Raw genomic sequence first — 21,065 nt, 5'->3', positions numbered from 1 at the left:
TGTGCCCAGCTGGCCCTGGCCCCCTGTGCGTGCTCCTGGCCCTTCCCTAGTAACACCTCGAAGCCCTTGCTGGATGCCCTAGGTCCAGCTCTGTCCCTTACCCCTTCTCTGGCTGCTGTGGGCAGCCTATGGCCTCCTGCACCCCTGCTCGCCAGAGGCAAAGTCCCCGTGGGGCCCCCAGATCTGACCAGTGAGACTTCCCCAGTGCCCCTTGGGTGGGCTCCACCCGACCACAGCACGTGGCATGCACCCTTCGCTGCCCCAAGCCAACCACGGTGACTCGGGGGTGCTGCCTTTGGTCCGGAGAAGCCTGCAGCTGGGCTTGCGGGCTGTGCGGTGGTCTGAGGGCGACCCTGTGTGACGACTGCAGGGGATGCTCGGGGTCCCCTCGCCCTACCTCCCAGGGCCTGTTTCATCACGAACTCCATGGCGATGGCTCTGCGTCCTCAGCAGCTCCTCGGAGGGTCAAAGCTCACATGCGAGTGTGGCCAGGAGTCCTCTGCCTGGGGGAGGACGTGGTCACAGGTCACCCGACGGGGCTGGGGAGGACGTGTTCCTCACCCCCAATCAACTTCCCCGAGATGCGGGTCTGGGGTCTGAGACAGCATCATTCACGGTCCCTGCACACCTGGGGGCCAGACCTCAGCATGGGACAGGCACCTGGGAGGGTCTGGGAGGGTCCCTGCGACGTGGTCTCATCAAGCTCCTGGGGTCTGTGAAGGTGGTTTTTGGCTGCTACTGCAGGGAAGGGGAGGGTGCAACTCAAAGGAGGCGGCCTGGGTGAAGCGAGGGCAGCTCCAGGGGCGTTTGGAGGTGACTGGCTCAGAGACTACTTGCTGGAGCCCTGGCCCACAGGGGCAGAGATCTATCTAAGGACAGGAAAGGTTAGTGTGGGTGGCACCTGGGGGGAGCGCCTTGGGTCTGATGAAACTTGGGAGACCAGGTTCCACCAGGGGAGAGGCCGGCAGTCAGTGCCACCGGCCCAGAGACTCGGGGGCGGGGTGCGGGGAATCCAGCCTTCAGGGAACAAATGAAACGGGGAGTGACCACTGCGCCCCTGCATGCACGGCTGGGCCTCTCCAGGTGCAGGTCAGCTGCAGGTCTAGTAGGGAGAGGCTTCTTGTAAAATCAGTAACTGAAGTGCCCCCCCACACCTCCTGTGAAGTCTCTCCTGGCAGAGAAACCCAGGTCCCTGGAGATCCACTGTTTAATGGCTTTAAATTGTTTTCTTCCCAGATGAAGGAGACCTGTGTTTGTGTGGGTTGGGGAAGGAATGCCCCTGCCTGCCCGCAAGGCACTGGCGCACAGGGGCACCTTTGCCGCAAAGCAGATCTTCTTCCAAACTTCTCCCCTGGCTCCCTGGGGAGGGGGTCTCAAGGCCACAGCGCGGCCAGGGCGCTGCTGGAGCTCCCCCAAGGTTCCCACTGCCGCACCCCTAGGCTTTGCGGGCGGGCTAGTTGCCCGGCTCTGCCAAGCGGCCCTCAGGCGGGAGCGCGCCAGGAGAGAGAAAGAAAGGGATAGAGGACGAAGCAGGGGAAGAGGGTACGCGAGAGGCAGGAGACTCGGAGAAGCGGCAAGAAAGAGGGAGGGCGCTGGCCGGGACCGCGGGCCGCTTCAGCACCGCTCTGGCGGACAGCGCCTAGCGGGGCCCGGGAGGGGGCATCGCGGGCGAGGAGAGGGCATCGGGGGCGAGTGCGCGCCCAGCGGGGCCGGGGAGGGGGCATCGGGGCCGCGGAGGGGGCCGATTACCTTCCTGGGCCACGGCCGGGGCGCGCGCGGGCGGGCGGGCGGGCGGGCGGGAGGTCAGCGGCAGAGTGCGCTCGGGCCGGCCGGGTCCATGTGGCGCCCCGGGAACTGCGGCGACAGCTGAAGGGCACGGCGAGGAGGGCGCGTCACATGGAGGCGCTCCCCGCCCCCCGCCCGCGTCCTAGCGTGACGAGGAGGGCGGGGCCGCGGCGGCCGGGCGGGCGCCCGGGGGTGGGGGGGAGGAGCGGAGCCGCGCCCCCCAGACCCTGCCCCTGGGCCGGTCCGGGGTGGGGGGCTTCCCAGGGAGCGAGCTCTCAGCCCGGCGCACCACCCCGGCCCTCCCCTTAGGGCAGAGCCGCAGACACTGCCCCCAGCCGCCCCCATCCGATCCCGTCTGCGTGGGCCCGGGCGGGGGCCGCCCCCCACCCAGCGCGAGCCAGCGACCCGCGCGCTCATCCGCTTCCGCCGGTGCGGAGCGCCTGGCGCGCGGGCGGGTCGGGCCGCAGCCGGGTGGGCAAGGCCTTTTCTCGTCCGGGCTCGCGGCTCGCGGCGGGGGGTCGGGGAGGTTGGGGGTCGCGGCCCCGCCCGGCGTCCCACTCTCCACGGGGGCACGGAAAGCGCTTCTCAGCGCGGCGGGTGACCGCGGTCCCCACCGGGCCGAGTGCCCCTGAGCGCTGTTCCGGTCTCGACCCCCGCCCCTGGGCGGGAGAAGGGAGCCCCCAGACCCCAGAAAACCCATCCAACCGTTGGCGGAGGGCAGCCCGCAGACCGACTCGGACCTATTTGTCTGCCTAACAGGGTCGCAAAGAAAGCCACGCCGTTTCCCTTTGGCGGGACAGAGGCGGAGCGACCCCCGCGCCCTCGGCCGGCGGCCACACCGGACAGGGACGAGCGAAGGTCACTGCGGAACGGCCGCTCGGCTCCCGCCTGCGCCGCCGCGCCCCCGCTCCGGGCCTCCGGGCTCGCTTCTGCAGCGGAAGCCAGGCTGCGGGGAGAGCGGGGTCGCTGCAAGGTCGGTGCCTGGCCGCTTGGGGTCAGGTGGTGGCCCGCGGCTCTGCAGGGACCCGGTCTCCGCTGGTCGCTGGCAGACACCCCTGATGACTGCTGCATTAACTTTCACCCCGCCCCCCGCCAGCTGAGTCATCAGGCCTCGCTTGGCCTGGGTGATCCTGGAGACCCCCACCCCACCACGCCCTCCTCTCCCTGCCCCTGGGACAGACGGCCTGAACTCGGGAGGCCCTGCCTGTTTTCCTCCATCTGCTTGGTGCCTGGGCTCTCAACGTCCACCGGTTGCTGGCCACCTCCAGGCCTGAGTGTGGGCATCAGTGGCGGGACAGGGGCCCCCAGCAGGCAGGGGTGAGGATGGGGACAGGGTGGAGAAGGCCAGCACTGCTTTCTGGGAGCGGGCAGGGGCACCCCCACTCTGCAGCTACGCTGCCCAGCGAGCACCCTGGTGGCCCTGGGGGAGGCCCACGCCCCAGGACACACAAAGCTGCAGCCTCCTTGGACACCAGGGCTGTAGGAGCCGGCCCAGAGCTGTCCACACTTCCTGCTGGTATCTCCTGTCACCCAGACCTGGGCAAGGTGGGGCCAGTGGGGCTGCTCGGAAGGGCGAGCCTGGGGACACACAGGGCTCGCACTGGACCTGCAGGGAGCCCCTCGTGCTTGCCCACCCTGGCCGACCACCGGAACGAGATGGCCTCGTCCGTTTCACCTCGGGCCCCGCCCTTCACGCCTTCGGCAGGTCTGGGACAGGTGCTCTGGGGAGGGGGTGGTCACCGGTTTCCAGGGGTCGAGGGTCTTGTGAGCCCAGCCTTAGCCCTCAGGGTCTGTGCAGCCTGGCCCCTGGTGTCCTCAGGGCCTGGGTGTGGACGCGGGAGGGAGATGTGTGTGCCCAGCATGGAGAAGCCCCTTTCCCTGCTGGAGCCTCTGCCCTCCGGCCCTGCCGCCGGGGACCCGGGGATGACCCACAGCTGAGTCCACAGCAGCACCGTGACTGCCGACCCCAGAGCTTATAAGCCACGGAGACACCCGGTTGACCTAGGGGCAGCCAGGCTGGTGTGGGCCTGCTGAGCACCAGGAGAAAGAGTATCGGGACCCATGCCCAGCCCACAGACCGTGACCCCACTGACCCCGTGACCCAGGCCTGGCCTATGTCGGGGACCGAGGACACAGGCCTTCTGCTGACCTCGCCGCCTGACCCTCCATCCCTCAGCCTCTTTCTCTGCCCCCCTTTGGGGGTCACCATTCAGAGGTCACATGTGAGGTCATCACCTGCCTCTGTGGTGTTACCCGCTGAGACCCACCGCACACTCACAGCTGCCTACTTGGTTCTCACATCTGTCTGGGCCCTGGGCTGGGTGAGGGGGACTCAGACCCTTCCATGGGGAATAGACAAGGTTGGTGACAGCCCCAGCTCAAGGCGCCTGGCGCCCGAGGAGGCCTGGAGGGCGGGGGTCAGCTCCGGGCAGGCAGGGGGCAATGCCTCATGACCAGGAGGTGACGCAGCTCGTGGCTTCTGCCTGGCCTTGGGGCCACACCCCAGGTGGGCACTCGTGGCCCCATGAGTGCCCGGAAGAGGACCTGGGCGCCGGTGGCCGGTCCCCTAGCCTGCAGCCGGCCCGAGAGTCCGGAGCAGAGTGGGAACGTCCACGACAGCGAGAAGGGCTGAGCCCGGGAGCTGGTGCACGTCAGGGGCTGACAGCCACAGTCAGAGCGGGGAGGTGGGCGAAGGGTAGGCCAGGCCGGGCGCAGGGAGCAGGGAGGGGCGAGGCTTCCCCGAAGGCATCAGCTTTGGGGCCTGCCAGCAGGACGGGGCAAAGCCCTGAGCTCAGGCCTACGTGGGCTCCTGAAACCCCGTAGACTCGGAACCCCTGACCCACAGTAAGGCTACGCTGAAGGCCAAGACCACCGGTGCTGGTTTGAGACGCCCCCTGCAGCCCCCACCGGTCCATTCCAGATGGCAGGGACAAAGGTGGCCCCCTGGGTCCAGCGCCTCCAGCCCACCTCCCGGAAGCCCTTTTCCGGCTCCTGTCACACCCCTGGGGAGGCCTGGCGCCTGCTGGTCCCCTCTGTTCCAGGAGGGGCCAGGATCACTTGAAGTCCTTCTTCGGTCCTGGCAAGGGGTCTGGCCAGGGGGCTGCAGGCCCCGCGGGAAGGACACACTGGCTCACCGGAAACTTCAAATGCAAACTGAATAATTCAACACGATGAATAATTCAGTCTCCGGCACCGGCACCAGCCGTGTGGCCATTTTCCTGCTGGATTTCATCGTTACTTTGAAAGGTAATACCACGTGAAAAGCAAAAGCCAACCGGACGGGATCATCACGGGCGCCGCTTGGAGCTGGGCCAGAGCGCCTCGCTCGGCATGGCTGACCCCGAGTGCTCCCACCCCAAGGTCCCGTCTGGCCACGTGGGCTCCGGGGGAAGCTGGAGGTGCTGGCCCGGCCCGGGGCGGCTCGCTCTCTCCTCGGTCCCCGCTCCCACCTGGTGCGCTGGGACAGGTGGTGCCCCCCGTCCAGTCGGTGCTGAGATGTACCTTTCCCCACCTGCAGGGGCTGCTCCTCACGCTCCAGGGACCTTCAGGGCCTTCAGTCACCCCAGGAACACCGAGGGCCCGCCTCCCTGAGGGGCTGGCCCAGGATCTGGGCTCAGAGCACAGTTGCACTCTGCCCCGCCGCCCCAGACCCTGCGGGGTGCTCCCCCCCCAACTCAATGCACCCGGGGACACGCTGTCCTGCAGACGCCCCCAGCCCGCTCCCTGCCCCCAGCCCACAGTCACCTCCTGCCAGCCGTCCACTCCCTGGCCTCCTGCCCACACATGCCCACCGGGGGGCCAGCCCTCTCCTCTTCCTGGTCTCTTCACAGCCCTCAGCACAGGGGTCTGTCTGTGGGGCTGTCTGGAGGGTGGGGAGTGTTAGAAAGAGGGGCCGTGACTTCCTGAGATGCCCAGAGCAGGGCCTGGGGCCACGAGCGCCATGCCCCCCTTCTCCTCCAGCTGCTGCCTGGAGCCCCCCAGTCCCCCGCGCTCCCAAGTAAACATGGAGTTCACACGGCCTGAAAGCAGATCCTACTTCTCCCCAGCTCTGCTGCGGGAGGCAACCAAGGGGGTGCGGGCCGCACGGCAGCACCAGGCGGCCCTGGGCGAGCACAGAGGGTCACGAGCGGGGCGCGGGGGCGGCGGGCGGCCGTGCGTCCCCAGGCCTCTGCGCGGCAGGAGCCCCCGTCGCCCCACCCTGGGGTCAGCTCGCCCGAGCCTCCCATCGGGGTCTCTGAGGCCCAAAAAAAAGTGACGTCCGGCTGAGGGGCCCACGCCCTGCTCAGTCCAGTGGTCACTCCCTTGCTGCGTGACCCTCACAGGGTGAGCTTCTCGAGAAGCCCCAGGGGTCCCTGCTCTGTGAGTGACCCCATCTATCACTCTGCCGTCCCCCACCCCAGAGGCCTCCTCTGCCCTTCCCGGGCTGCGCCACCAGAGGCAGATTCGGGGCTCCCTGCACCCCTCGAGGGCCCGAGCGGCTTGCGCTCCATGTAGGCCAGGCCTGGGCTCCTTAGCTGGTGACCTGTGTCCAGCAAGGACCGATTCGGCCGACAACAGAGTGGGCCTCCTGGGGTGGGCTTCAGGCTCAAGAAATCCTTCCCAGAAAGGACGCCACCACAGGGCTCATCCTCCCCCCAGCCCCTCCCGGCCCCTCACTCAGACCTGAGCAAGGCTCGGCCTGTGCGGGTCCCGATGGTGGGCCTGTGCGCCAGGAGGGCCCCAGGGACCCTGTCTGCTCACTCGGGGATCTTCCTTTGGTCCTGGGTCGGGCCCCTCCTCCTGTGCTCACGTCCAGGGGGCCTGGCAGCACCAGTCAAGCAGCTCGGGCTTGCAGGGAGGGGTGGGCAGCTGAATTCAGGCCCTGTTCCTGTAGGTCCAGGGTAGGGCTGGCCAGAGGCCTGCCTCAGGACGAGGCTGCAGCAGCCAGGCCCTTGCAGTGCAGTCCAGGGGACCATCTAGCTGAACAGGGCAGAGACCAGTGACTGCGTGGTGGCGGCCAGAGCACTGACACGCCGGCGTCGGTCGGAGGCACCCTGCTCACCCGTCAGCACCCTGGAGGGAAGGGGGGCCTGGGGGCCAGGCCCGCCCCTGGGTCATGTGCCCCTCCTTCAGGACCTTCAGCGGGGCCGACGAGGGGACGCAGGACGGCGAGCCCTCATCCCTCCAGAGCTCAAGCCACTGTGGGCCCGTCACCACGTGCCCCACTGCTGCCCCAGGAGCTGTCCTGGCGCGGGCGACTGAGAAAGGCAGGTGAGGCCGTGTGACGGGTCAAGCGCCACGCAGAGTCAGAGCAGTGGAGCTGGAGAGACCTGGGGCCGTTGCTTTCGGGGCCAGAGAGACCTGGGCCACTAGCTTCGGCTGAGCGACCCCGCGCCCCACCCCCACCCCCAGATGCGTCACAGGGGAGGGTGGCCTCCCAGGCAGCACACTGCAGACAGGCAGAGGGCCTGAGGGTGGCGGGGGTGGCGCGGGGGCTCCATCCTGCCTCCCAGGGCCAGGCTGAGGCCTCTGGGGGCAGAGGGGGCAGGGGGAGGGGGAACACCCAGACGTGTGATCTCCAGGCCTGCGCTGCGGTGCAGACGGCGGGGCCGGCCCAGCCCAGATGGGTGTGACCTCCATCCACCCCCAAAGCGGGAGCCCTTGAGGCCCTGGGACACCCCCGTCCCCAGACTCCATCCCTGGCTGTTCAGGCTCAGTCGTGTCGGACTCTTTGCAACCCCACGGACTACAGCTCGCCAGGCTTCCCTGTCTTTCACTATTTCCCAGAGTGGTGCTCAAATTCACGTCCATTGAGTCGATACCATCCAACTACCTCATCGTCTGCTGTTCTCTTCCCCTCCTGCCCTCAATCTTTCCCAGCATGAGGGTCTTTTCCAAGGAGTCAGCTCTTCACATCAGGTGGCCAAAATATTGGAACTTCAGCATCAGTCCTTCCAATGATTATTCAGGGTTGATTTCCTTTAGGGTTGATTGGTTTGATCCCCTTGCAGTTCAAGGGACTCTCAAGAGTTTTCTCAAACACCACAGTTCAAAGGCATCAATTCTTCAGCGGAGGTACTTTCAGGATTCACGTGGGAATTACAGCATCACATGCAGAAAAGGAAAAAATGACAGAAACAGAAGGCATCCCAAACCAGAGAGAGAGACTCCCCCCCGCCCCCAGGAGAAGCCCAGGAAGGGACTGAGTCAAGTTAACCCCTCCTTCCTGGCCTGGGCGCCTGTGGACCAGTCCCAGCCCAGGGCCAGGTGTGCAGAATGAAGAGCAGCACCCCACCAGTGCCCGTGGCTGCCCCGTGCCCCGCCCTGCATCGAGGCTCTGCCCCCACACCTACGTACCCTCCCCCATCTGCCTCCTGGAGAGCCCCAGCCCAAGTCCCCCCAAATCCATCTGCGCCCCCACACTTCCTCCCGAGCCTGGCTGGCGTGGGCCCGCCCCTCCGTTAGCTGTGACAGTCCGTGGGATCCTCCAAGCCAGAATACCCGAGTGGGGAGCCCTCCCTTCTCCAGGGGGTCTTCCCAACCCAGGGATCCAACCCAGGTCTCCTGCACTGCAGGCGGATTCTTTACCGCTGAGCCACCAGGGAAGCCCAGTGCCCCAGGAGCCCCTTGTCCCTGAAGGACAAGGCTCTGACCCCAAGTGGGTCTGGGGGCTCCTGGTCCTGAAACATTGCTCTCAGGGAGGAGGGTGTGTGCCAGGAGCACGAGGGCAGGGGAGTGAAGGTGGGGGTGGGGTGGGGGTGGAGTGGGGGTGTGTGGGGGGTGTTTGTCTGTGTGGTGTGTGTGTATGTGGTATGTGTGATGTGTGTCTGTGTGTGGTGTGTGTCTGTGTATAATGTGTGTGTGCTGTACGTGTGTGGTGTGTGTGTGTGGTATGTGTGTGCTGTGTCTGTGTATGGTGTGTGTGTGTATGGTGTGTGTTTGGGTATGGTGTGTGTCTATGGTGTGTGTGTGGTGTTTGTATGGTATGTGTGGTGTGTGCGTGTGCATGGTGTGTGTCTGTGGTGTGTGTGGTGTGTGTGTGTGTATGGTGTGTGCGTGTGCGGTGTGTGCGTGGTGTGTGTGTGTGGTGTGTGTGTCTGTGTATGGTGTGTCTGTGGTGTGTCTATGGGGTGTGTGTGTTGTGTGTGTGGTGTTTGTGTGGTGTATGTGTGGTGTGTGTATGGTGTGTGTGGTGTTTGTGTGTGGTGTGTGAGTGGTGTCTGCATGGTGTGTGTCTGTGTGTGGTGTGTGTCTGTGGTATGTGTGGTGTGTGGGTGGTGTGTGTCTGTGTATGGTGTGTGTGTGGTGTGTGTTGGGTATGTGTGGGGTGTGTGGTGTGTATCTGTGTCGTGTGTGTCTGTGTATGGTGTGTCTGTGGTGTGTGTATGGTGTGTGTGTAGTGTTTGTGTGGTGTGTGGTTGTGTGTGGCATGTGTTTCTGTGGTGTGTGTGTGTATGGTGTGTGTGTGTGTGTTGTGTGTATGGTGTGTCTGGTGTGTGTGTTGTGTGTCTGGTGTGTGTGGTGTGTGTGTGTGGTGTTTGTGTGATGTGTGGGTGGTGTCTGCATGGTGTGTGTCTATGTGTGGTGTGTGTGGTATGTGTGGTGTGTGTGTGGTGTGTGTCTGTATGGTGTGTGTGTGTGTGTGTGGTATTTGTGTGGTGTGTGTGTAGTGTGTGTATGGTGTGTGGTGTGTGTGTGTCGTGTGTGTCTGTGTATGGTGTGTCTATGGTGTGTGTATGGTGTGTGTGTAGTGTTTGTGTGGTGTGTGGTTGTGTGTGGCATGTGTTTCTGTGGTGTGTGTGGTGTGTGTGTGATGTGTGGGTGGTGTCTGCATGGTGTGTGTCTATGTGTGGTGTGTGTGGTATGTGTGGTGTGTGTCTGTATGGGGTGTGTGTGTGTGTGTGTGTGTGGTATTTGTGTGGTGTGTGTGTAGTGTGTGGTGTGTGTCATGTGTGTCTGTGTATGGTGTGCGTGTGGTGTGTGGTGTGTGTATGTCCTGTATGTGTGTTGCCGCGCCCTCTGGGCAGCGAGCCCCCCTCCCACGGCTGGGCACTGGGGAGGGGCTGTCCCGGCACCGCAGCCCCAGCTGTGTCATCACTGGGGCACAGGACAGGCGCAGTGGCTCCTGGCAGGGCCCAGCGCACCCAAGGGCGCCAGGGGACGGGGGCCCAGTGGCTGCAGAGCAAGGGGGCCCAAGCCAGCTTCATGCTGGACAGGTCTCCCTTGGTCAGAATTCCCACCTCCGAACTCCACCTGGGCAGAGGTGCTTCTCCCGGGCCGGTTCACAGACCTGGGGACAGTCACCCCGCACGTGCTGGGACAGGGCAATTCCCAAGGTCTGTGAGGGACCCGTGCCCACCAGGCAGTCTGGGGCTTGGTCCTATGGGCAGTGGGCTCAGCCCCAGCTGGGCGGGAAGGGAACAGCCAAGAGCAGGGGCCCACTTCTCCCAGGGCCCTGCAGGGCCTGAGGGGGTCTAACCCTGGGCCCCCCAAGGCAGAGCCCGGACTCGGGCCGGGGGCAGCAGTTCCTCTCTGAGGCCTCAGGAGTGACCAGGGCAGGCAAGGAAGCCAGCGGGGGTGGGCAGCTGAGCCGGCCTGACCCGTCTTCCTGGGCTGCTCCACGGGCGCTGGTGGAGGCTCACAAGGAAATGAGTCCTTTCCACAATCGGGCGTTTGCAGAATCCAACAAGGGCGGGATTCCAGCCCGCCTTCTGTGCTGGAGGCAAGCAGGTGGGCCTCCCACGGCACCCGAGGGTCCCCAGCCCACAAGCCCCGGGGGCGCATGGCCTCCCCAAGGCCAGGAGAGCCACGCGGCAGGAACGTGACGAGGGTCCGCCATCAGGGGGCTTCCTGCGGAGGAGTCACACGCCCACCTTCTCCAGACTCAGGGCTCAATGCCTGCCGGGACTCGGGGAGCGTTAAGAGGCCACCGGGGATGGGCTGGGAGGGACGGACCGCACGGGACGAGGACCGTGTCCCTTGCGACACTCGTCACCCAGATGCTCGGGCACATACTGGGTGGGGCCTCTACAGGGCGGGCAGTGGCCAGACTAGGGGGTCCTGGGGCCACAGAGGCACGGGAGGCCCATCTCCAGACCTGATCTCTGCAAAGGTGCACCTCCCACAGCCTCTGCGAGCGGGGGTACAGCTGGCAGTGCTGGCTTAGGGCCAGGGTCACTCCCTGAGCCCCCGGGGGCCCGCTGCAGGGGCCACGCCTGGTCTCTGGAGAATGGAGACAGTGGGGCTGTCACCCACCCTGGGGCTAAGTCAGAGCCGGGGGCGTGAAGGAGCGCCCACCAGACCCAGGGGAGGGCGGGCCCTCCAGGGCCTGAGCTGGTGCCCGGAGCGCGCGTGTGCACCCTCGGGCCTACTGGGGTCGTTCACTGTTCTTCAGGAGGCCTCAACCCGTGAAGGGCCACCACCCAGGTGGTGAGGCGCCCACCTCAGAGAGGGGACAGAGCAGCGGCCGGGCCTTCGGCCTCCTCCGCTGCCCTTTGCTCAGACCCACGGCCCAGGATGGGGGTGGGGGAGCCCAGGGGCAGAGGCTGGAAGGCCCGGGGCCTCAAGAGGGGAAGCGAGAGCCCCCTCCTCCTCTGGGCCTCCGGGAGCCACAGGCTCGCCCTCTGCTGGACCAGGAAGGTCTCGGAGGCTTCGGGTCAGAGTCCAACTGCCCAGACTCCCAGGTGAAGCCTTGATCTGAGGACGTGCCCAGAGTGCAGCGTGGGGTGGGTCCTGAGGCCGGTGGCACCCTCCTCCATCTCCCTGGCATCACAGCTGCCTCAGTGACTCATGCGTCGGGTACGGTGCCGGCAGAGTGTGCAGAGCCAGGCCACAGGTGCCAAGCGGCCAGGAAGGGACGAGCCCAGGGGTACGGACACTCAGAGGAGGCTGGACTGTCAGCTCCAGCCAAACCCACCGGGTGCACAGCCGCTGCCGGCCGTCCTGACCTGCTGACCCCAGGCCCACACCGCCTGGCCTTCCTGCCGCCACTGACCGCCCAGCCCGGGGCCTGGAGGGGGCCTGGCTCGGTGCAGATGAGGAGCCTGGAGCCATGGGGCAGGGTCCCTGCGCCGCCCCTCCGTGGACAGCAGCAGACGGGTGGGGAGGTGGAGAGGCAGCCAGAGACGAGGGTCATCAGAAAATAGTTTAATTCTGTACAGTGGTCACCAGGCTGATTACAGGGGAGACATGAACGCTCACAGACAGACTCTGCAGATTAGCAGCGCAGCGCCGCCCACCTCGTGGACGCGCCACCGGACAGAACAGATCACAGCGTGACACGCGTGGGAGCACGGAGTGCCACGTTTCCTTTGGGGCCAAGAGAGAAAAGGAAAGACCTGGGAGGCTTTGGAATGCTTTCTCTTCTCCTGCCGGGAGCGCCATCGGCTCCGACCCGCTGAGCACATGGGCACGACGCGACGACCGGGTGCAGCCACGCCTGCCCACGCCGCCGGAGCCCTGGCCACCCTCGAGGGCCGCTCACAGCACCGGCTCCAGAGCCAGACACGCAGCCGTGCCTGCAGGTCAGAAGAGCGGCCGGGAGCCCTGGCTCTCAAACTCGGCCCACGCATCGTTGAGCTCCATGAAGATCATCCGGGCATACTGCTCGTAGGGCTGCCCCCGGGCCTGTGGGGCGGATGGCACTGTGAGGGCGGCCTTTCCCCACACCCACCCACCCCAACCTGGCACCCACGCCAACCGTATCCGGCAGCCCCCGCGCCCGCGCCCACCTTGTCGGGATGGACCACCAGCACGGCACGGCGGTAGTGCTTCTTCACTTGTGCAGGCGTCACCAGGTCGGCCATGCCCACCGGCGTCCAGCGGCTCTCGCCGTCCCACAGCGCCGTGTGCAGCGTGGACAGCAGGGCGCGGATGTTCCTCTCCTTGCCCTCCGTCCACTCCAGAAGCTGCGGGAGACAAGGTGCCACTGAGGGGCGCTGGGCCCTGGCCTGCACAAGCCCCGCAGCTGGGGCGAGCCCCACAGAGCCGGGCTTTGACCAAGAGACGTGTGGCCCTGTTTCTGCACTGACCCCCCCCCGGCACGGCCAACATGTCCCCAGGTCTGGACGAACGGGACGTGGACAAGAATGGCATGCGGAACCAGGGACCCCATCCTCGGCAGGACGTCCACAGGTGACCTGCGGTCGCAGCCTCCGCCTGTCCCCAGCCTGGGGCCCCAGTGCCCGGTGGGAACGAGGCTGGACTCCAGGGGGCCCCTGAGAGGACCCCGCAACCCCGTCCCCCACCTGTCCGCCCGCGGCCGGGGCATAAGCACACAGATGTCCATCACCCTGGGGCCTCTGCGGGTCAGACCCTGACCAGCGTCACACCTGGCTGGTCTCAGAGGAGAGAGAAGCTTAACGAGCACGAAGCCTCTCGTCCCAGCCACGTGGGGATGGCTGATTTTTCACCCCAAAGCTTTGAGAAGAGCAGTGAATGTGGACAGAAGCCCCCTCCCCTCAGAGTGCCGCACACAGGCCCTCACGTCTGAGCCGGCGGCCAGCTGCCTGCATCCCTCCCCTGGTACCTTCAGCTTCAGCGGATCCGAGTCCCGGGCCTGGTCCTGCCTCCTCATCTCAGCGATGGTCCGCGGCCCCTTCCTGTCAGCCCGCGAGGAGAAGCCCTGGTTGGAGAGCAGGTCTTCAAAGTCGTTCTCTGACACCCTCGGCTTTGGACCTGCAGGCGAGCAGAGGGTCAGGGGTGCCCAGGCAGCCCACCCGCCCCTCCGTGCTGGGCAGGGGCTCAAGGGCCTCTCGGATGGAGGCGCAGAAAGGAGATGGGCAGTGGCCAACGGAGCTGCCCGAGCTGCAGGCTCGCCAGGGCGGGCGGCGTGGTGGCAGGTGTCGGGACCCCCCGAGACGAGCGCTGCAGTCAGGTCTCACCCGGCCACCGCTGCCTGGCCAGCGAGGCAGAGAAGGCTCCTGGACAGTGTGGCCTGGCCGCCTGAAGTGCCTGCCAGGGGCAGAGGTCACCCAGACACAGGTCTGGAACCGTGAACTTCTGTCCCAAGGGGCTCCCACCAGTGGAGTCTCTTTAAACGCCCTTCCCGAGGACTGAACTGAGCCGGACAAGACGAGACGTGACTCTGCTGTACCCACTTCACGGGGCCGGAGGGGGATACTCACCAAAGCTGGGGGCGCGGACCCCCCGCTCCTCCCGGCTACCGATCACACTGAAGCTGGAGGTGTAGTTAGGCCTTGGCGGTACACTGGCTTTGGGGGGCGGCTTGGCCTGGGGGGGCCACGGGGTGCCCTGGGCTGGGGGCCGACTCGTCTGCCAGGAGCTGCTGGCCTTGGGAGGGGGCGCTGCTTTGGGACCAAAGCCCCCAGGAGCAGCTGCGGCAGGCGAGCCTGGGGAGACAGTTCCCGCGGGAGCATCAGCGACGGCCCACACGGACTGCCCGCAGGCGCTCAGCCCTTGGGGACCGTGCCCCAGGTCGGCGGCTGCGACAGGCCGTGTCGAGCTGGCGCCTGGCGGGCTCCCCTCCCCATGCGTTCACACGCAGGACACAGTCCAGGAAGCTCAAAACCAGTGCCCAGAGCCCTCAGCCCCCGACCGGCACACGTGGGTAGGTCGCGTGTCACGTGTATGGTCCTTGGCCACTTCACGTGTGTACAAATTCACGCACGCAGCAGGGTCAAGACGTCCCTGTTTTCTGACCTGTGACCATCATCTCAAGGACATTCTGGAAGTGGAATCACAGGACAGGTGGCCTTTGAGATGGGTCTTCTCACTCAGGACACGCCCAGCTGCCCCTTGTTGCCGGCAGCCTGGCGGGTGGACGCACCGTGGAGGACTCTGGCAGGTTCCATCAGGCCACTGCCAGTGGCAGCCCTGTGCACTGGGGCCGGACCCCCGAGCAGCCCGCACGTGCCTCCAGGGTGAACAGCAGCAGGGGTCGGGTCCACGGGGAGCCACGCCCGCCAGCTCTGGGCCCGGCGCTGTCCCCGGCACTGGGCAGGGCTGCCGTCCTCTCCGACGCTCACTCATCCCCAAGGCGGGCGGGTCCGGCTCCGTTTTCCCTGTTGCTGCCCCCACGTGAGCGGGAGCCGGCGCGCGCGGCTCAGAGCTGCTTTCCCCACTGTAGCGTCCATCTTGCTGACAGCCGTCAGCACAGCAAAACCTTCTGACTAAGTCCAATTCACCCATTTTTCTCTGATGGATCACGGTCTGGGTGACACACCTTTCTGTTCCTCTTCTCAAGGCTTTAGAAAATCTGCAGCCGCTTCTGAGCAGTGGTCACTCACTTGCTGTCTCAGGCGTGAAGTTCAGGGCGAGGCCACTTTCCTTGCCCAGCGCCTCTACAAATGGCTTTGCACCGCCGTCTTGCAGGTCCTCCATCCTGCCCCAGGACCCGTGTGTCTGTCCTGCCCACACCACGCAGGGCTAATTCCAGTAGCTAGAGTCTGCCAGGGCTCGCTGGGCTGAACGGACCCCTTCCCCCAACTCTCCAATAAATTCTACAGTGAGTCTGTCTGAATTCCGGTGGGGACTAAGCTGACCCCTTGACCACTGCTGGAGAGCCTTCCCCTCGCTGGTCTCTGGGCGGCGAGCTAGTCTCCAAGGCCTTCCCCGACCTCTTTCCTCATCTGTTTCGTAGCTTCACAAGTCCTGTGCCTGCTCGGTAAGAGCCGCGAGTTTCCTTCTTCCTTCTTTTGTGGCGACTGTAGACAGTGCCGCTCTGAACTGGGGGCTCCCTGCAGGTGCTGCCAGCAAACAGGAGCAGCCCTGGTGTGTCTGTTGCTCCCGCGTCCTGGGACCTGAAGCTCTTTCCCAGACAGCTAACTGTCTGCCCGGGAAACCCTAACTGTCTGCACACGGCCACACTGCCTGTCCCTTCTGCCCCTCTCCTGCCTTCATGCACTGCCGGGCTCAGCCCCGGAGAGCGTGCAGTCTTCCGAAACCCAGCGTGAGGCAGGCAGCAGGACTCTGAAGACGTGCTGGCTCAAGTCTACAGGCTGCGAGCCGCCGGCCTGTTGGCAGTGCTCCCCACAGTGGGCTGGACTCCGCGGACACCTTCTCTGCACCGTGGGTATGATCACAGTTCCCTCCGAGCCCTCCCTCCGCGGGCCCTGCTCGTGGGTTTGAGGTGCTGAGCCAGCCGTGCCTTCTGGGACAAGCCCTGCCTGCCGTGGCGGGCTCTCGTGCTGGTCTCTGTCTGTGAGCAATGCTGCCTTGGGGCCTCTGGTTTTCTTCTGCACTGTCTCCATCTGGTTTTGGTATCAGAGTGATACCAGCCTCATAAAACCAACTGCAAAATACTCCCTCCTCTTCCTACTTCCTAAAAAGACCGTGCAGAACTGGTGTTCTTTAAACATTTGGTAAAATGGTCCAGGGAACCCAGCTGGGCCTAGAGGGCTCCTCCACGGGTGGTTTCTAACTGAGCTCAAGTTCACCACAGTTACAGACCCTCTCCAACAGCCTCCTCCCCGGCGTGGCCCCTCACAGCAGGCCCAGGTGTGGGGCTGAGGCCGTGAGTCTGTCTTCCCTTGGCACCTCCAGGCTCTGTGGACAACTCATGCTAACCTCTCTTTTTAATCCATCTTAGGAGAGATTGGTCAGCTTTACTGATCTTCTCAGAACTGACGTTTTGATCAACCCGTTTTCTCTAGTTTCTTCTCTTTCTCACTGGTTTGGGCTTCTCACGATTCCCTTCCTTCTATTTGCTTTGAGCTTACTTTGCTTTACAAGCATCTTTAGCTGAGAACTCACAACACCAGTGAGCCGTCTCCTCTTTTCCAAACTGCACACTCAATGACACACGTCTCCCTCCCGGCACTGCTTTAGCTGCGTACCTCACGTTTAGCCATGTTGTGTTTTCACTTTCATTCCGTTTGACAGTTTTATTTCCCTTAAGACTTGCCACATAAGTGTCATTCAGAATTGTGCCATTTGGTTCTGAAAAGCTCAACTTCTGAGTTACCTCACTGCCATCGACCTCCCGTTCGGCTCTGCCGGCCGGGGAGTGACACACTCCATGTGGTCTCCGTTCTCCCTTGCTGAGGGTTGCCCGCGGCCCAGCGTGTGGCCTTTCCTGGCAGCTGCATGGGCCCTGCTGCTGGGCAGTGTGCCGCGGCAGCCCGGGCCTCGCTGGCCCCCGTCTGCGGCTCCGTCTGTGCTGACACAGGGATGCTGAGGTCTCCAGCTAGAATGTGGGTTTGTTTCTCTGTTCGGCTCCATGAGCTTCACGCAGGACTGTTTTCTGAGGGGGGTGTGATGGACGTCTGGGGTCACAGTGCCGGGCTGAAGGTGGGGCTCCACCCTGAGAACAGGCGCCCCGGATCCTAAGAAGTCCTTTCCACCACAGGCAGCACCCGAAAGGCTCTGGGTGGCCCTGCCTTTCGAGCCCAGACACACCCACAGTTCCAGGAACACGTTCAGGGAGACAATGAAACCTTGTGAAAGTCCGCAAAGTGTCTGGGGATGTTATTTTCACCTAAAATTCCACATGCCTCCCAACTGCCAAGGGATGAGACACACTCATGGCCTCCAAAGAACCAACGTCCTTAGAGGGCTTCTCAGAAAGGACAGTGATGGTGGTGAATTCTGCACCCCGGCCCCACACTCCAAGCGGGGCAGGCAGGTTCCACCATCCTGGGCTGAGGCAGCCCCCAGCTGGCCCCCACACATGGAGCTGGCAGAGGAGCCAGTGCCTGTGCCTGCTCTGGCAGCTCCTGGCGTTGTCTTGGCAACAAGCTCCTGAGAGAAGGCAGAGGGGCATCTGCTGCTGTTGCTGGGCCCTGGGGAATTGGGTGAGGCCGCACCTCAGGGGGGTGCAGACCCCACAGAGAGGCCTGGTGCTCCCCACGGCCTCAGGGGGGTGCAGAGGCCCCCCAGAGAGGCCTGGTGCTCCCCATGGCCTCAGCGGGGTGCAGACCGCCAGAGAGGCCTGGTTGTTTCCCACTTGTCTCAGGGGGGTGCAGAGGCCCTCCGCAGAGAGGCCTGGTGCTCCCCACGTGCCTCAGGGGGTGCGGAGCCCCCCCCAGAGAGGCCTGGTGCTCCCCACGTGCCTCAGGGGGTGCGGAGCCCCCCCCAGAGAGGCCTGGTGCTCCCCAGGGCCTCAGGGGGGTGCAGACCCCCCAGAGAGGCCTGGTGCTCCCCACGTGCCTCAGGGGGGTGCAAAGCCCCCCACCCAGAGAGGCCTGGTGCTCCCCACGTGCCTCAGGGGGGTGCAGAGCCCCCTCAGAGAGGCCTGGTGCTCCCCACAGCCTCGGGTGGCCATTAGGTTACCTTGGAGGCCGGCACTGAGGTCGCCAAGGTCTGCAAACGGGTCCTGGCTCTGAGACTTGGTCTGGCCGGCTGGAAGGCCAGAAGGGGCTGGCTGGTCTCCAGGAGAGAAGAAGGTGCCTGGAGAAGGGCAGGGGCGTCAGAACCCGCGCACTGGGGTGGCACAGCCTCCCCCAGCTCACGTGCTGAAGGCCTCACTGGGTGTAGTCACCTCGCGTGGGACAAGGCCACGTGCAGCGGAGCCACCCCCAAGGCTCCGTGCGGCACTCCCCTGACAGCCCGAGCAAATCGTCTGGGCCCGCCCCGCCGGCCCTCACAGCCCATCCAGAGCGTGAGTGCGCGTTCCCACACTCTCCATAACTCTACAGGCTGTCCTGCCCCAACTCCTGGGTCACTGAGGAGTCACTGTGAGGTCATTACAAGTGACGGCAGCTCAGAAAGAGCTCTCATCAGCTAAAGGGAAAAGGGTGAATCTCTGATGCAGAGAAATAGAGAACGTGGAGCAGTTCTCAAAAGAAACACAAATAAGCAGACCCATACGAAACAATAATCAACCTCACTCGTAATGAAAACAGCAAACTGAAAGAGCTGACAGCCGGTCAGACCGCCAGAGTCCCATCCGTGAAGGGCTTCCCAGGCGGCGTAGTGATTAGGAGCACGCCCGCCAGAGCAGGGACCCAGAGAGACCCATGTCGGTCCCTGGGTTGGGATGATCCCCTGGAGGACGATCCCCTGGAGGGTACAGTAATCACTCCAAGATTCTTGCCTGGTGAACCCCACGGACAGAGGAGCCTTGGAGGCTGCAGTCCACAGGGTCACAGACAGACATGACTGAAGTGACTTAGCATGCACACACACGTCTGTAAAGTCACGGCCTACAGATGAACAGAACTGAGAGAGCTACGCGTCACGGGCCTCACACACGCCGCTGCCTCCAGAGCAGAATTCAGCACGGGCGCCTCCTACAGGACACGTGAGACAAGTGGGAGGCCAGTCGCCCTCCCGGCCCCAGGAGGACAGACCAGGACAGCCCGCAGCCTCCCCGGAGCCCTGCAGGAGGCACTAAGGAACAGTTGGGGTGAAAACTTCAGAACCAGCGCAGGTATGGGAGGGAAGGGCTGGGGAGGGCACAGTCTCCCCACTAACCGTCTGCAGCCAGCGCGGGGGCCGGCGCCTCAGCCCAGGCATCCCAGGCTCCCAGCAGGTCGGGGTGGCTGGCAGAGGCTGTCATCTTGCTGGGCTCGGCGGGCAGGTCCCCTGGGAAGACAATGGCGCTTTCTGAGGGTCCCCGGTGGGGTGGACACACAGCCTCACATGAGCTCTCAGGGCCCCGGGGACAGCCTGGCTGTGAGTCCCGTCTGCGGGGCATCCCCATCCCCTGCTCGGGCGGCCGGGCAGGGGGCTCACACCCTCCAGGCCGCCCTCTGACTGGTTCCCTCAGGCTGAGGACAGGGCGTGAGGAGTCAGCAAGTGGAGACTCTGAGGGCGGTACTGAGACCAGCGTCTGGTTCCTCACTTGAGAGGTTCTCCAGGGGCCTCCTCCCGCTGCAGCCAGCCACACACAGACACCCCCAAACCTGCCTCCCACCCGATGAACCCAGCAGGGTGCACAGTGTGGACACCGGTTGCGCACCCATCCCGGGGGAGGGAGGACCTGAGACCATGCCCGCCCGCCCCACACCCAGGAGCAGAGGCTGCCCTCACCAAGATGCAGGAAGTCGGTGCTGCAGGCTGGCGGCGGAGCGCTGTGGGTGGAGGGGAAGGGCGCGGGCTGGGCGGCCGGGGCGTCTGAGTTGAGGAATTCCCCGAAGAGGTCAGGCTGCGAGCTAGGAGGGGTGTCCACGTCGGGCGGCAGCAGGAGCGGGCCGAACGGGTCAGCTGCGGCGACACGGAGTGGGCGGGCGTGAGTGCAGGCACGGCAATGCACACTCAGCCCAGGCAGGCCTGAGCGCGGGCACCGCCATGCACACTCAGCTCAGGCGCCCACCCCGGGACAACCCTCCCCAGGCACCTGGGCCCCGAGTGTGGGGGTTAGTGCTGACCACCGCCCGCCTCGCAATGGCTCAAGGTGCCTGAATGACACAGCACTCCCAGCAGCAGCACCTACCGGCCGGGGCAGTTGTCTGGGTGCAAGGCGCGGGGGCTGGGCTGCTGAAGAGCAGGGCCGCATCCCCGTCGAGCAGGCCCCCCACAGCACCCTCCGGAGCGGGGCCCGGGGCCCCGAGCAGGCAGCCGAGCAGGTCTGCGTTGCTGGGGGGGCCGCCGGGGGCCTGGGGGGCGGGCACAGGCCCCGCCTCCGCGTGCAGCCCCAGAAGGTCCACGCTGTCATCCTGCGGGGCGGCGGGGGCGGGCACGTCCTCATCGCCTGTGTCCCCGCTCTCCGCTGAGGGTGTCGGGGCTTCCTCGTCCGATGGCTCACTCACACAGCCGTCCTCGGCCACAGCAGAGGGACCCTCCTCGGCCAGGTGACCCTCCGGGCCCACAGTGGAGTCCCGATCCTCTGCAAAGAACACAGCAGGACAGCTGTGGCTCAGCACGAGGGGGTGCCGAGGGGAGCCCCAGGGGGCAGCCAGACCCACCAACCCACCCCGCCAGTCCAGCGTGTGCAGGAAGTGATCAGCATCCACGCTGCTGTGCGGCGAGTCTGACTCAGGGGGCTCGGCATCCGCGGGCCCGGCCTCGGCGTCGTACTGTGCGGTGGACCCAGGCTGCCTGGGGAGCTCTGGCTTCCCTGCAGGAAGAGGGGGTGTCAGGCCCCCCACTCAGGGCTCCAGGACCAGGCCCAGGGCTGGGACAAGCTTCCACGTCCAGAACCCACAGGACAACCGATGCGGGCCCATCTGTGAATGGATACCACTGCTGCCCGAGGCTGCCCTGGGTCACACGTGTGCACACGTGTATACCCATGCACACAGATGTGCTCACAGAGGTGCACATGCTTTTTAGGAATACTTAGCTATACCTCACGTTAAAAAATGGAGAAAAAGCCCGCCAAGAACACAGGCAACCTGTACTGTGGCCAAGGGAGCCCCAGGGTCACCACCGGCATGCTTCCGGCGCTCACTCAGAAGCGC

The 21,065-nt window shown here is 64.9% G+C and overlaps 2 protein-coding genes across 7 annotated transcripts in view; both read right to left on the bottom strand.

Annotated features, from left to right (window-relative positions):
- CPLX1 (complexin 1) overlaps positions 1 to 1,913 on the bottom strand; it is a 41,899-nt gene extending 39,986 nt beyond the window's left edge. Inside the window, exons 1-2 of the mRNA XM_061421117.1 lie at positions 1,750 to 1,913; positions 398 to 503 (exon numbers count right to left, since the gene is read on the bottom strand). Coding sequence (XP_061277101.1) covers positions 398 to 428 — 31 coding nt within the window. The 5' untranslated portion in view covers positions 429 to 503; positions 1,750 to 1,913. The remainder of the gene's footprint in view (positions 1 to 397; positions 504 to 1,749) is intronic.
- Positions 1,914 to 11,895: 9,982 nt separating this feature from the next.
- GAK (cyclin G associated kinase) overlaps positions 11,896 to 21,065 on the bottom strand; it is a 48,098-nt gene continuing 38,928 nt past the window's right edge. For 5 of the 6 annotated variants that reach the window (XM_061421100.1, XM_061421101.1, XM_061421103.1 and 2 more), the window contains 9 exons: positions 20,579 to 20,722; positions 20,099 to 20,491; positions 19,696 to 19,869; positions 19,138 to 19,248; positions 17,995 to 18,111; positions 13,890 to 14,114; positions 13,292 to 13,440; positions 12,495 to 12,671; positions 11,896 to 12,390 (listed from right to left, as the gene is read on the bottom strand). In XM_061421100.1, the coding sequence (XP_061277084.1) occupies positions 12,289 to 12,390; positions 12,495 to 12,671; positions 13,292 to 13,440; positions 13,890 to 14,114; positions 17,995 to 18,111; positions 19,138 to 19,248; positions 19,696 to 19,869; positions 20,099 to 20,491; positions 20,579 to 20,722 (1,592 nt within the window). In that variant the 3' untranslated portion in view covers positions 11,896 to 12,288. Of the gene's footprint in view, positions 12,391 to 12,494; positions 12,672 to 13,291; positions 13,441 to 13,889; positions 14,115 to 16,442; positions 17,505 to 17,994; positions 18,112 to 19,137; positions 19,249 to 19,695; positions 19,870 to 20,098; positions 20,492 to 20,578; positions 20,723 to 21,065 lie in introns of those variants that run through there. The other variant, XM_061421105.1, reaches the window with a different exon arrangement.

This window comes from Bos javanicus, chromosome 6, assembly GCF_032452875.1.
Source record: "Bos javanicus breed banteng chromosome 6, ARS-OSU_banteng_1.0, whole genome shotgun sequence".
Classification (NCBI taxonomy): Eukaryota; Metazoa; Chordata; class Mammalia; order Artiodactyla; family Bovidae; genus Bos; species Bos javanicus.
The sequence above is the reverse complement of the archived record's forward strand: the minus strand, read 5'-3'. Positions and strand labels throughout refer to the sequence as shown.